This window comes from Nicotiana sylvestris, chromosome 3 (genome assembly GCF_000393655.2).
Source record: "Nicotiana sylvestris chromosome 3, ASM39365v2, whole genome shotgun sequence".
Taxonomy (NCBI): domain Eukaryota; kingdom Viridiplantae; phylum Streptophyta; class Magnoliopsida; order Solanales; family Solanaceae; genus Nicotiana; species Nicotiana sylvestris.
In genome coordinates this window covers 212,366,495-212,381,202 of record NC_091059.1, presented here as the reverse complement: position 1 = coordinate 212,381,202, position 14,708 = coordinate 212,366,495, and the positions used below count along the sequence as shown (strand labels likewise).

The 14,708-nt window shown below is 34.6% G+C and overlaps 1 protein-coding gene across 1 annotated transcript; it reads right to left on the bottom strand.

The window, feature by feature from the left end:
• Positions 1 to 3,594: 3,594 nt before the first annotated feature.
• On the bottom strand, positions 3,595 to 4,500 carry LOC104226126 (uncharacterized). Its single transcript, XM_009778017.2, has one exon. The coding sequence runs from the start codon at positions 4,451 to 4,453 to the stop codon at positions 3,884 to 3,886; it is 570 nt and encodes a 189-aa protein (XP_009776319.1). The 5' UTR covers positions 4,454 to 4,500; the 3' UTR covers positions 3,595 to 3,883.
• Between the last annotated feature and the right edge of the window lie 10,208 nt (positions 4,501 to 14,708).

The window sequence follows — 14,708 nt, the reverse complement described above, 5'->3', positions numbered from 1 at the left end:
TGATAAAGTGAAGTGCAGAATGCTTGTCAACCAGATACCATAAGTATATTAAAAGTGTGCAAATGATGGGTTTTAGTAGTTCATGGCAAACAATACTTTTACTTTCCTAGTTCTAAGTTGAAGATCAAATAAACGAAACGAAGTTATTCAATTACTACAATTGGATATAAAGCCATTTCTCGCTTGACCTTCCACATCAACAAATCAGTAACTTCATTGGTGATGTTTTTTTTTTTTTTTTGGGTTTAAAAGATGCTATATTGTATAAAGATTAAGGTAGAGCGTTACAAGGAGCATGAGACATCAAACACAACATCCTAGGGGGACGACCTCTGGATGAGTCGTAACAAAAAGGGAGTTCCGGGGATAAACTAGTAGTTGGGGTCGTTCCAGAAGGATAACCAAAAATACAGTGCTGGGGTAGTTTTCTAACAAAAAGAGTTTCCGAACGGTCATCGTCAAACATCTGCTGTACAAAAGGCGGAGGTTGAGCAAAAACGGTGATGGTTGGAGAAGCCTCCATCTACAAACCATGTTTAGCTAAGGAGTCAGCTACCTGATTTTGCTCCCTATAGGTATGGATGATAGCCGGATCATGCAGCGGAGCGATCAGATACCTGCAATCAAAGATGATGTTAGCATAAAGTGGGTGGGAGGTACTAAGTATAGGAAGAAGGGCCTTAGCATCTAAATTGACTTCCAAAGGTGTGTAGCCATGGGGGAAGGCCAGATTCAGGCCGTGATATAAAGCTAATAGCTCAGCTTCCATGCTTCCATGTACTAATCGATGATCCGCAAAGCCCATAAGCCATTGACCCTGGTGGTCCCGGATGACTCCACCAAGTCCCACATGCATAGTGTGCTGTGAGGCAGAACCATCAGTATTAAGTTTAAAGTAAGCTGGACGAGGGGGGTGCCACTTGATGTGCATAGGGATATGTGGAGCTGGAGTGCGGGACAGGGTAACTATATAATAGAATTCTGCAGCCCTACGAAGGATAAGAGACACGGATAGTGGCTGATAACGGTGTCAAAAAAGCGTATCATTACGGGACAGCCAGATGTGCCAAAGAGCAAAGGGAATAAATATGTCATTAGGGATATTTAGGGGATTCGGTATGTGAGTATCGAAAAGGAAAAGGTGAAGCCAAGTGAGTGGAGATTCAATGTTGTTCAGAAGTGTCGTAATTGTTGGTAGCATGTTTTTTGTGACCAAATATGGACCGCAACCGAGCACTAGAGGAATAAGTGGATCGTTGTTTCAGGGAGGGTGAGGCATAGGGCGCAATTGTCGGTTGGGAGAAAGCCTATGTGGTGGTAATGGCTAGCAGTAGGGAGGCGGTTATGGCTAAACAACCAGAGGAAGTGTTTAATTTTTGGCGGTAATCGGAGCTTCCAAAGCAAACTAAAGAAGGGACCGATGTAAGTGGGGAGGAGTTGATGATATAGTGATTTTGTGGTGAAGATGCCTTTGGAATCTAGAGTCCAGACAAAAGAGTCGAGGGTTGTAGTGTGAGAGGGAATATATGTGTTAAGGATCTGTTGTAGGAGATCTGCGAGTAGTTCAAAAGGGACGTTGGTGAAGTCCCATTGACATCGTGTAAGATAAGTGGCTACTGTATCGGTAAGAGCGTGGCGTGGTAGGGGCCCAATGAGACATTGTCTCAATGGTCGATTAGGGCTGATCCAGGCATCATACCAAAAGTTGATGAGTGTGTCGTTACCTATAAGCCATTTGATGCCTGTTTGACAGAGGTGCTAACCTGCGAGTAGGTTTTTCCAAATAAAAGAGCCACTAGTATGTGGATTGGTAGTGTGATAAAAATATTTGTGGAGGAGGGTCGCAACCCAAAGGGCGGAGGGATTGCCAAGCATGCGCTAGGCTTGACTAGCGAGTAAAGTTTCGTTTTTTTGGGATAGACATTGAATACCAAGTCCACCATGTATTTTAGGCAGGGTGACAGTACTCCATTTGATTAGGTGAATTTTCTTTTTATTGGAAGTGGTGCCCCAGAGGAAGTTGCGCTGGCAGCGCTCTAATTGGGACAGAATAGTGCGAGGAATTTTAATATATTGCATGACGTGATTCGGGAGACTATTTAGTGTAGAGTTAATAAGGGTTGTGCACCCCGTCATAGTAAGCAAATTTGTTTTCCAACCCGCAAGCCGTTGTTTAAAGTTATCAAGGATGAACTGGAAGTGTCGCTTGGTGGGTCGCTCAATAAAGATCGGGAACCCCAAATATTTACCAAAAGATGTTCCTTCGGTCATATTAAAAGAAGATAGGACAAAAGTTTTATCCTGGGAGGTAACATTTTTTGAGATTTTTTTTTTGATTTTTGGAAGTTTATTTTTTGATCCGAGACACGATTGAAGTCATTGAGGGTGTCGATGATAGTATGACAACTACGGGTTGACTGGTAGAAGTGAGTATAATGTCGTCCGCAAAAAAACACGTGAGAGATGGTGGGGCCGCGTGCAGAAAGACGAACGGGTTTCCAAAGTTGATAGTCAACAACCATTTCGATTTTACGAGTAAGTAATACTATGAAAAGGTAAGGGGACAAGGGGTTTTCCTGTCGAATGCCACGTGAAGGTGAAAAGAAAGGGGTGCGAGTACCATTGATAAGGATGGAAAGGGAGGAAGTAGTGACACATGACATAATTAATTGAATGATGGGAGAGGGAAAGTTGAAGTATTGGAGAGCTTGTCGAACAAAAGACCATTCTAGTCGGTCGAAAGCTTTTTCTAGATCCAACTTAAGAAGCATGAGACTAGTTTTATCTAATTTCTTCTGAAAGTGATGGAGAATTTTCTGTACAATGATAGCATTATCAACCGCTCGTCTGTGTTGTTGGAAGCTAGATTGGGTAGGGCTGATAAGTGTAGGCAATAGAGGTTTAATACTAAAAGCTTAGTAATAATTTTATAGATTGTGGAGCACAGGCCAATAGGGCTATATTGAGTAATCATGGACGCATTGCGAACTTTTGGAATGAGACACACATAAGTCTGGTTAATGGATTCAGGAATTTGAAAAGTTGAGAATATTTGTTGACAGAAAGCATTGACTTTCGATCCCACATCCGTCCAGTAATGTTGATAGAAGAAAAGGTGTAGTCCATCGGGCCTGGGTTCTTTGAAGGGTTTAAAAGAATTAACGGCTGAAAGGATTTCGCTTGTTGATAATGGGTGGAGTAGTTCCGCACCGACAACTGGAGTGATGGGTGAGGAACTGTGGGGGGTGGATTGTAGTTGAGTGTGTGGAGTCAGTGGTGTAAAGTGATGTGCTACAAGCTAAACTCTCTTAGATATATTATATATATCATATATAGGCCAGAAACATCTATTGTATCATAAATTTAATACGATTTTTCATTTAGACACCTAATCTTACCTAGTGAACACCTAAGATTATCCAAACTATGCCCCATTTATATATCTTCCTCGTGACAATTATAGAATAACACAATTTCACGATTATAGCTATTATGAATTTCATTAAATTATCCACAAACAAAAAAATTATAGTGTGCTATAATGGGTTCTGCATATGGAAATATAACAGTTAATATAACTAGGAATGTCCCATCGTCATAACTACCTTCGGATCTTTGCATAAAATAAAACAATAATGGTAATAAAACATGTAAAATCATGGAAATAATCTCATTGATACACACACACACTAATCATCCATGGGTGGCTTTCTCCTTCTGCACACCACAAAGATAAAATTACTAAGCAAACTTCCTAACTAAAATCACCCAAACTCCATATTACAGAAATCCCAATAAAGTAAAGGAAATTGGTGTAAGAAGTAAGAACCCAAAAAAATCCATCTTTCACCATTATAATTTTCATAAAAAAAATTAGAGAAATTTAAGTTGGTTTCATATTCTGAAACATTTCATCCCACCTGATCTCTTCAACTGCAGAGGATGTCCAATAATCTGCCCCCATCTTTTCATCAGCAGGGAAATCATCATACAACATCGGACTTAAAAAACCGTTCATTCTTGAATCAGACATGAAAACAGGACTCCCATTTGTTAGCAACAACGTTGTCTGCTTAGCTGCAGCCACTCTCTTGTTCCTCTTCAACATACCATTTTTCCATCTCGAACTGCAATTTCTTTTTGGGACTAAAGCAAGAGCTAATTCCTCTCTATAACCCAAATTCCTTATATACTTGGACAAACGCCTCTTTGTACGGTTAATCAGTTGGAGAAATCTTGACATGGAATTTGGTATGGCTCCTCTTTCTTTCTTGGCAAGTTTGAGAATTTCTAGCCTGTGTTTACCTATAGAAATTCCTATGCTTTGGAGAAATTCATGGTTGAAGTAAGTGATGTCTTCGTATTGGAGCTCATTATGAGCAAAAGCTAGGCCATATTCATAAACTAGAGAGGGCTCTAACCCTGTTTTGCATAGCCAAGAATACCAGTCCATGGCCTTTTTTGGCTCTGATTTTAGGTGTGTGCTTGAATTGAAAATGAAGGTTCTTGCAGTTATTTATAATATGGTTGGAGAGAGATTGATCCAACGGTAAGTGAAGTGAGCAGCCTCTTAGAGATTTAAAAAAATTATGTAATTTTTCTATTTGCCTAAATATGATGAATAGAATTATCCAATATATTCGTTCCGTTTTAATTTACGCGAACCTATTTAATTGGGCACATAATTTAAAAAAGAAAAAAAAGAAGGCTTTTAAATTTATGGTGTTATATTTTGTGTGACTATAAATTCTTGCGCAAAGGTAAATTTATTTCAAATATGAAAAGAGGCCTTTCTTTTTTTGCACGAATTAAAAAGAAAATAAGTTCACGTAACTTGAAATAGAGAGTATTTCTTAATTAAAAATAGTCAAGGTGCCACAAATTGATCCAAATACCTCCAAAATAAATAATAAAATAAAAAATGAAGTTGGATTTTAAGAAATTATATATAGGAAAGAAAAGTTTAAAGGAGTAAAGAATGGTGAATTTTGGTTGCTGAAATATTGGACTTAATTTTTATTCAATGTGTAGCTTTGCTTTACTAGGTGGTAGTTGAAACTTTAGAGTGACTAAAAGAAAAAGATAAGGGGGGTATGCATTTGTTTTCTGTGGGGACATTCACTCTTCTAGCCCATGTTCCATCCAAGAATTGGCCAAAAATGTTAATTAGGACTCTTCCAAAAGAGTGTGAAATAAGAAATCTTGGAATTTTATTGCCCATCAATCACGCCTTGGAAAATACTTTAGTCTATGGGGTCACTCTCACCCCCCCCCCCAAACCACTAGGCATACCCTACTTTTGCTCAGAGTTATTGCAATTTGAGACATAAACATCTAAGTAACATTCTGTATAGTCAAACCTCTCTATAACAACCTCGTTTGTTCTGATATTATTTGGCTGTTATAGTGAAGTGTTGTTAGAGAAAGACATATATTATAACACAACATAATAATCGGCCTGAAATTTTTGTTGATTTTTATAATAAATGATTGTCATATGAAGATGCCGTTATAGAGAAGTCTGACTGCTGTTAGTTTTCATGCTTTAAACTACTTCTTTTTAAACATCTTAATTAGTCAATCTTTATTATAATTCGGGCAATTGCAAAAATTAAAAAGCTTTTAACCTTAAGATAGTACAATAGGATAGGCATTGGAAAATATTTTTAATAAGGTTTGACTTGATTTTAATTTGCAAATTACTAGTGTTTTCCGGCTTTTTTAAATATCCAATGTATATGACTAATAAACTCAGATAATACTCAACGATTAAGTTGATCTGTCACTATCTATGGTGTAGACCAGTTCTATATGTCTTTTTCATTTTTAATTTGGTTTACTTTTCAAAATCTGAAACGAAGAAAAACTTTTAGAAAGGAATTTGGATCTAATTACATTTTAAACTAAATTTCAACGAAGTGGAATGAGAAGATAGTCCTTGAGTTCTTGATACATTATTATCTAAGGTTGTAATAGGTATAAAGTTATTCCTTTATCATTAATCAAAGGTTTCAGATTCAAATCTTTAAAATAGAGCCGCTTTAACTCCAAATTGAAAATTTTTAACACTAATTCAGGTTCAGAGCCTCTAAAGCGAGTACGGGGCACTAAATTGGAAATAAAGAAAAAATATACACATAATATCCCTTTGAACTTAATCAAAGATTAACGACTTTACCTATGATGTGAATTCTTGAAAGATTCCAACAAACAAGTATGCTTTTCAAAATGTAAAAATGTTAATGATTTTGCAATGTGTTTGTGTGCATGCATGAATATCATTATCTTAGCTTGGAATTTTGAGAATAAAACTCACGGACCCGGCAAGAACTAGAATCAACTAGTGTTATCCATGTGAAAAAGCAATGGTGGGATTGTCCTTCAATTTGGAGTTTTTGTTACAAACAAAAGCTTGTGTCTCCTAATCTATTACATCTTGCCTTAATATCCTCAATGCCCCATGTCGGAATATTTTTCTATTTTATCTTTTTATACTTTAAAGTTGTTGTCATGTGATCAGAAGGTTACGGGTTCAAGCCATGAAAACTGCCTCTTGCAAAAATGCAGGGTAAAGCTGCGTACAATAGACCCTTGTGATCTGACCCTTCCCCCAATCCCGCACATAATGAGAGCTTAGTACATTGGACTTCCCTTTTATACTTCATAAATTTTGCGTGGATGTCGAATTTGAACCCGAAACGTAAAGTAATTTTCGAATTTTAGGACATGAAAATTAATGTATGGTTTACTTTTAAATCTTTCCTTAATTAATTGTGTAAAAAATCCTAATTTATATTTACATTATAGAATTTGTTTTCTTTTAGAGTATGTAACAAAATTATAAATATATGCAACAAGTTTCACGAATAAACGATCAAATGGTCTCAATTTAAAATACTTGAACATATGAATGTTAATCTGTCGAAGAATGCTTTCAATTTTAAGCCTAATACATTTCCATGTTATAGTTAAACTACTTTTCTACTAAAATAATATTTTTCCATTTGTCAACCTTTTAGTATAATATTTAAAAATTACACTCAATAAATACAATAATTAAATAAGAAAACATTTAAGAATATAAGAGAGAAAAGTAGTTGCTAAGAGTCAAAAACACTAATAATTCTGCAAACACAAATATCTAAAAGTAAATTATAATTTTTATCTTTTAAAAATATATAAAAAGCACGAAGTCCCTTAGCGAAATATCGTTCATCCGTTTTATCTTAAAAAATTACTGAAAAATAGTTATTTAGTTATTTTCATAATATATAGGAATTTGAAATCAACTAAAGTTTTCGTTATTAACTCTTTCCTTATTTAAACCAAGAAATATTAATATTTAAAATTTTAAAATCAATTAAAATTTACTTTAGATTGAATGGGTAAATAACTAAACACAAGAATTTGTCTTATTGTTGAACTAGTGAATTGATCCGCACTTCGCGCGGTAATTATAAAATACCTTATCGATTTATGAAGTAATTTTTTTAATGCTTTAATATTAAAGATATTTAGTTATTTTATAATCCAAATAGATTAGATTTTATTATGTATTTACTTTTATCTTTCTAACTTTTCATCACTTTGTGTACTTTTTGTTTGTCAGGGAATGATTTTATATAATTGCCATAAAGGTGAAACGATATTTGTATTTTTTAAGAAATATGAAAGAGAGAGATGAACTTCAAAAAAAATTATCTCTTTAAATATGCACATAAATTTTAATTATACCTTTTTCTTTGTTCATTTAATATATCAAAAAACTATGTAACTTTTCTTCACCAGCTTTCAAAAATTATATTTTAATGCTTTCACTCTAAATCTATATCTTTCCTTTCTCAAAATCATCAAGGCTATGCTAAAATTTCATAAAATCTAAAAAGAATTGTTCATTTCCTAAAAAGCTTATCCAATAAATTTAACACACAACATCATCAAAAAGGAGAAAGAATTCACAAGAGGACGAAATTTTGCAAGCTTCAGTTTCATTGACATACTACTTTGGACAATTGAAAGTTTATCATATACTAATTCCTTTTATTGAAATAGAAAATAATTGATATCAGAAACTCTAATACCGGGACAAACTTGTTTTCTCAATTCCGATTAGAGACAAAATAGGAATCAAAAATAAAAACTATCACAATCTGCTAAAAACATATCAATACATCACCTGAAAAACAAAATAGGTAAAATTACACTTCAATGTTGTGCATTCTAATTCATATGAAAATACAAAAATATGCATGTTTTAAGTTTTGAAGTGGGGAGCCCGCCCCTATAACAAGGGAATACATTTCAGTTTTTAAATTTTAAGTTTTGAAGTGGGGAGCCCGCCCCTATAACAAGGGAATACATTTCAGTTTTTAAATTTTAAGTTTCGAAGTGGGGAACACGCCCCTATAACAGAGGAATACATTTCAGTCTTTAAATTTTAAAGTTACACTTCATTCTTATCGCAATTCAAGTTTTAGTTTTCAATTCTTATTAGTATATGGTAACATGTACCCAGTTTTCCAAAATGGGGCAGAAAGTTTTCTTTGTTTGGTTCATTTTGTGAAATCAGGAGCCCGCCTGGATAACAGAGGAATACATACGGTTCAAGTTTCAGTAATCGGGAGCCCACCCGTACAATAAGGGAATACATTCAAGTTCAGCAATTTGAAGAAAGGAGCAACACCTCAGTTTGTAGTTTGCAATGGCAACAAGGGATTTTACCAAGAAAACACAAGACAACAAGGCAGCGAGGAAGTACAACAACAAGTTTGAAGAATTTAGATTGGATTTTGTAATTCATAGGTGATAGTTTAGTTTAGCTCCTTTTATTTTGCCATGGTGTAATAAGGAAGGTCAGCAAGCAGTAGCAACAGGAATCGCAGTAAAACCACAGTTCCTGGTAGTCCCAACTACCAGACACTCCTGAACTACACTGACCTGATTCCTGTTTAGCCCAAGATATGTAGGCAGCTTCCAAAGCAGGGTGCAGTCAACTCTTTCAAAAAATTCTTCACACGGAATATTCAAACGGGCAAAAATCGCCCATATTTGCTCACTTATCTTTGCCCGAAAACTTTTCATGTTTCCGAGCAAAGAGGGGCAGCTGTGAGCATGTGATTTTTGCCCAAAAGCAAATTATTCCCAGAAATTCAAACAAAACAATTTCTTTATTATTTTATAATTTTAGGGAATTTTGGTGACATTTTCTACTAATTGTCGCATTTATATGTGCATTCTAATTCATATGAAAATACAAAAATATGTATTTGCATTTAGGATTTAATTTCATATTTTTAGTATTTATTAGGGGTTAATTTGTTTTAGGACAAAATATGAAGAAAATAACAAAAATAGTTCACTTTTGCATTTTTAATCGTTTAATTGTGAATTCGTCCCGAAATAGTTTTTAAAATAATTTTAGAAATCAATTAGTGAGATATTAGGACTTTATTTTTAATTGTTGCAATTTTATAAAATCAGAAAAAAATACAAAAATATACAAAAAATATAGATAAAAGAAACAAATGAAAAGGAAAAGAAAACAAAAAGAAATAGAGAAAGGGCTGCCCACATTTGGGCCATGCCAATTCATTTCACTCAGGCCCAAATACCCAATATAGTTCGACCCAGTCCAAGTCCTTCCCACCGGTCCAATTCATTAATCCTCCAAACGACGTCGTTTGGAGGACAGTAAATCCTGGCTATTAAAGCTTCTGATCTGACGGGAACCCCCTTCCCCATTTTGATATAATTATCCGAAAATTTCCCAAACCCTAAAAAACATTGTTCATCTTCCTCGTACCCTCTGCTACTTCGCCGGAATCCCACCGCCGGCGAACACCACTTACGCCATCGACCACCAAAATAACACCACGAAACCTCCTTTTCTCCCTCGTCATGAATCCACCACCCGTTTCCTTCAAATTCAGCCCTAGCTCGTCGAATCTTCGATTAAAGGTTTCCGGCCAAAACACAAAGTAACCCAATCACCACCAAATTAACACCATGTGACCGCCTGGGCCTCCTCTACCCAACCCCATGGCCTTGTCTCTCGAATCTGTCTGGAAAAGCTCGAATATCAAATCGAAGGTTTCCGACCAAAACCCTAAGGCAAGATCTCCATGATTTCGGACCCTAACAACCCTAACCAGGTGTTTTCTTATGGAAACACATGGTTAGGGATGTTACAGGTCAGAAATTTCGGGGAATTTAGAGAAGCAACCACTGGCCGGATTTTAGTGAGTCCTTTTTTTGTGTTTTGTTATTTAGTTTTGCATGTCATTAAATAAGGTTTAGAAGTTAATTTCCGTTTCTTTCTTGGTTTTAATTGTTTCCGAATCCTTTCTGCTTTTTAGTTATCGACGGTGTTTAGTTAAAATCAGTTGATTCCTGTTCGATATTTGTTATTTGGGTTCATATATTCAGTGTTGGGATTGCTAGTTGTTAATTGCAAATGCTTGATTAGTTTTTATTAATTGCTTTCATTAGTTTATAACTTTGGTTCAGTTTAAGAATATCAGGCAGAGTTTAATGTTCAGGTCAAGTTTAGTTAAGTTGTAAAAATCAGTATAGTATATGGTTAGTTTAGGGATTTCAATAATATAGAATCCCCTAGGAACTTCTAGATGGGGGCTTCTAGGTAATTCGTAAAGAATAGTAGTGTTTACTTGCATGACAAGTTAATAAATGAGGGGGTAAAACTTAATTTGAGGGAGGGACTAAGAGGAAAGGAAATTTGATTAAGTGCCTATAAAAGGCAAGCATTTTGCCTTGTTGAGGGGTCTCTTTTTTGGAACTAAAATTTCCCCTCAATAGTTTTATTTCCGGATCTGATATAGGATTCGAATCTCAAAAAAAAAAAATCAACAATGCTACTGTTCCATTGATTCTCACTCTGTTGTGGTTTGTTTGCTGAAGCTTCTGGAGTGTCACTGGATTGATTTCGAGCCTTTTTTGGGTCAGCCATAGGGTGCTAGGTTCTGGGTTGTGTTCTATGTTGAATCTCTTGGTTTTGAAGTGATTTTGGTCCAAAATTGTTCCTGATTGTTGCTACCCGTGACTGTTGGTTACCACTGGCTGTTACAATTGCTATTGCTGACCTTTTCTTCTTCTTACTTCACTTCAAAATACAGGTACATGTTCTGAACCTCAGCATCATGTAGAATTTCAGCTGAAATGAGAATGAAATTGAAGCTTTCTATAGATCTGCTGTTGAATAGCCTTATTGCGTTAAGTAGATGTGCTTTCTATGATTTGGTTGGTTATTCAGTGTAGTCAGAATTTGGACTGTAATTAGGACTGTTTCTTCGGAGTTGATTATTTGTTAGGTGTTGTAATATTTAAACCGTTGAGTTGAACCCTCAAATGTTGAAAGGTAGTTAGTTCAACAGGCTCGTGGAATTAGAGGGTTGAAGTGATTTGAAGGTTCATTGCCTTACATGAATTCAGTAGTGATCTTATAGTGAAATTTCAATTCATGAACTGGTTGGATCATTTTTCCTAATTACTAGTAACTTTGTCATTAGTCATACTAGTGTAATGAAAATCTGCGTTTGAATAAAGGCATTGAGTTCAATTAGTGTAAACTTGGCTTATTGTTAGAAAATTAACGTTGAAATCGGTTTAAAGGTTAAGAAACCAAGGTTCATCTACATTGAATCAACTCATTAAGATCGTTAGTTCATGTTAGCTGATTAACATAATAAACTGATTTAGAAAGTCTGGAGCTCAAGTCCATCGGTTAAAATAAGGGTGAGTTTTGTCATTTGTGTCCTGTTGTGGCTACTGCGTGATTTGTTGTAGTTAGAATCGTAGCAGCCCCTGGGATTCGATCCCTCATTTTTCTTGTGCGGTCGGCTGGCTTTGGACTTGGGCCAGTTTCAGGCCCAGTTTTGAGATTTTTCGGAAGTTTCTGCCTGCGACGTGTGATTGGGCTCCTTGGGACCATTTTTTTTAAAAAAAATAACCATTGGTCCATTAGTTTTTTTAATGACACGTTTTGGCTTCGAGTTAGATAGCGGGCTCAAACTAAAGGGTTCCAACCTTAGAATTTTCTTTATTTTAGAGACAAATAATATAGAAAATCATAGTTTACTTCAGGGTGGACTTTTAAATAAAAATATTGAGACGAGCCTTGCTGAATAAAATGCATAAAACTGCGGGACCCTCAGTAAAAGTTAAAAATACTTAGAATTCGGGATGAGCCGTTTAGTGAATTTCATGGCCCTCTCTAAAGATAATAACACGTTAGACTCTTTAGACGCGATTTAATTAAACTATTCTCTTAAACTCAGGTGTGCATTGATGCGACCCAAATCCAAATCTCAATGGAGTCAAAATGTGTTGACAATCATGGGTGCATTGATTGCGACGTGATTCGAGATGCACTTTCACGACGTTGCAATTCTTTTAAAATAATAATAAAAGTGGTTTACGAATAAAAGGTACATAAGCTATCATGTATTAAAAGTAGATAAAATCAAATACAATAGTTGACCGACCGTGCTAGAACCACAGAACCCGGGAATGCCTAACACCTTCTCCCGGGTTAACAGAATTCATTACTCGAATTTCTGGTTCGCGGACTGTTAATAGAGTCATAAATTTCCTCGGTTCGGGAGTCAACCGGTGACTTGGGACACCATTAATATCCCAAGTGGCGACTCTGAATAATTAATAATTAAATCCCGTTCCGATTGTCCTTTAATTGGAAAAACTCCTTTATGCCCTTACGGGGTGTAGGTGAAAAAGGAGGTGTGACACATATAACCTATTACACACCCATTTTTAATTTGCTAAAAGAATCACAACCATGTATCAAAAGTAACAATGTTCGAAAAGAAGTTGAACACGGAAGGAAATAGTTCAAAGATGATATGCAAGCCAATTTTTTTGAGTTTATAATTCAACTAATTTATGAGTGTATGTCTAACGGTCATAGCTAATGAATTTAAATAGGCGTACATGGGGAAAACAAAGGGTGTCGAAAAGTTACACATTAAACAATATTTGAAAGCTATAGACATAAATAACAGAGGATTTATAGGGGGAGAGGAAAAGTTTGAAAGAAGATAAATAGAGATCAAAATATCCAATAAAGAGACTGTTATAGAGACTTTTTTAACTAATAAAAATAAGATAATGTATAAATAAGGTGAAAAAAGCCCCCACAAAAGAAGAAAAAAGATAAGTGACTTTCTTAGCCAAAGTTTCTATTAATAAGCATATCGATTTTTTTATTTGTCCAAATCTAAATAGTAGCGAAAATCAACCATACCAAAAAATATGTAAGAACCGACTGCAGCTTAACATAATGAAGATATGTGCCTATCTACGACTATATTTTTATAGTCTAGTTGAGAAAAAAATAAAAATATTTTACAGTTCATCATAAGGATCTCCATCATCTTCTTCTGAATTTGCTCAACTGATTCTCTACGTTCTTCCTCTGCTTCGTTCTTCATCCCGATTCATAAGATGACTCTTAAATACCTGTAATTTTTATGTGACCCTAAAAAAAAGGGAGAAAAGGAGAAAATATTCTTATGGTTTAAGTAATCACTATGTACCACTTTTATGTGATCTAAAATTAAATAAGAAAAAAAAGAGAATAGTCTTAGAGTTTAATTAATCATACCTTGATAGAAAATGTGAATTATTGGTCTTCATTTGCTGTAAAATTGCGATGGAGTATGAGTGTTTCTTAGAATTAGTCTGCAAAAATAGACATTAAAGAAATATTTTTATGTAGAGTATGTCTGATCAAACACATCTAAAATTGAAAAAAATAAAGAAAAACATTCCTACCATGGGTTCTTAGCAGCTTGTCCACACGATGCAGTGATATTGCTCCATTTTTTGTCCCACTATTACCTACTCTGCAAAGGTAAAAACTTCACCGAATAAGGATTGTTATAAATGAGATTATTTAGGCATTAAGCAAAACACGTATATGTAATAATAACAGTGGAGCTGAAAATAGAAAATCATGAAATCCACTAACAGATACAAAATTAAGCTAAAGATGAGTCTCTATATATAGTGATGTACTATTGTTTTATGTTAAATGAGGAAGAACCCTTTCAATTCCCCTATTAAGTGATGATGGAGGGCTTTAGTTTTCAAATTGATTGTAGAATTTGTTTAGTCATTCGTTTTAGATATGAAACGTTGTGGTGATAAATATGAATTGAATCAGTTGAAGAATGTGTGCTTTTGTTTTGTGAAACGTTGGAGTAATTATTAGACTTTAACTACTTCTTACAATAAAATAATTAGGAAATAGAAAAAGTGTTGAAAAATTCAAAAAAGGAGAAAAAAGATAAATATTTTTCTTGGCTTGAGAGAGGTGCCACCTCACTTTCTTAATGTCCTCTTATATATATGTATATATATAAACCCGAATGTTGGGTTAAAAAGGAGTGTATGCCTCCTTTTAAGAGCTCTAATATCTATTTCTTTTATTTTTAACAGTACCTTAAATTAAAATTATTTTATAAATTCATTGATCCACAAATACAAGACAAAAAAGTCTAAAAGATTTCAAAGCAAAATATCTTTATTTGAGAAGTAAAAAATGAATATTAACACTAATTTTTATAATATATTAAATTACTAAAGAAAAATTAGTTATTAAATTATTTTTCTAATATTTAGGACATAAAGATTAATTAAAATTTTAGTTATTAAAGTTTTCTTTATTTGGAATA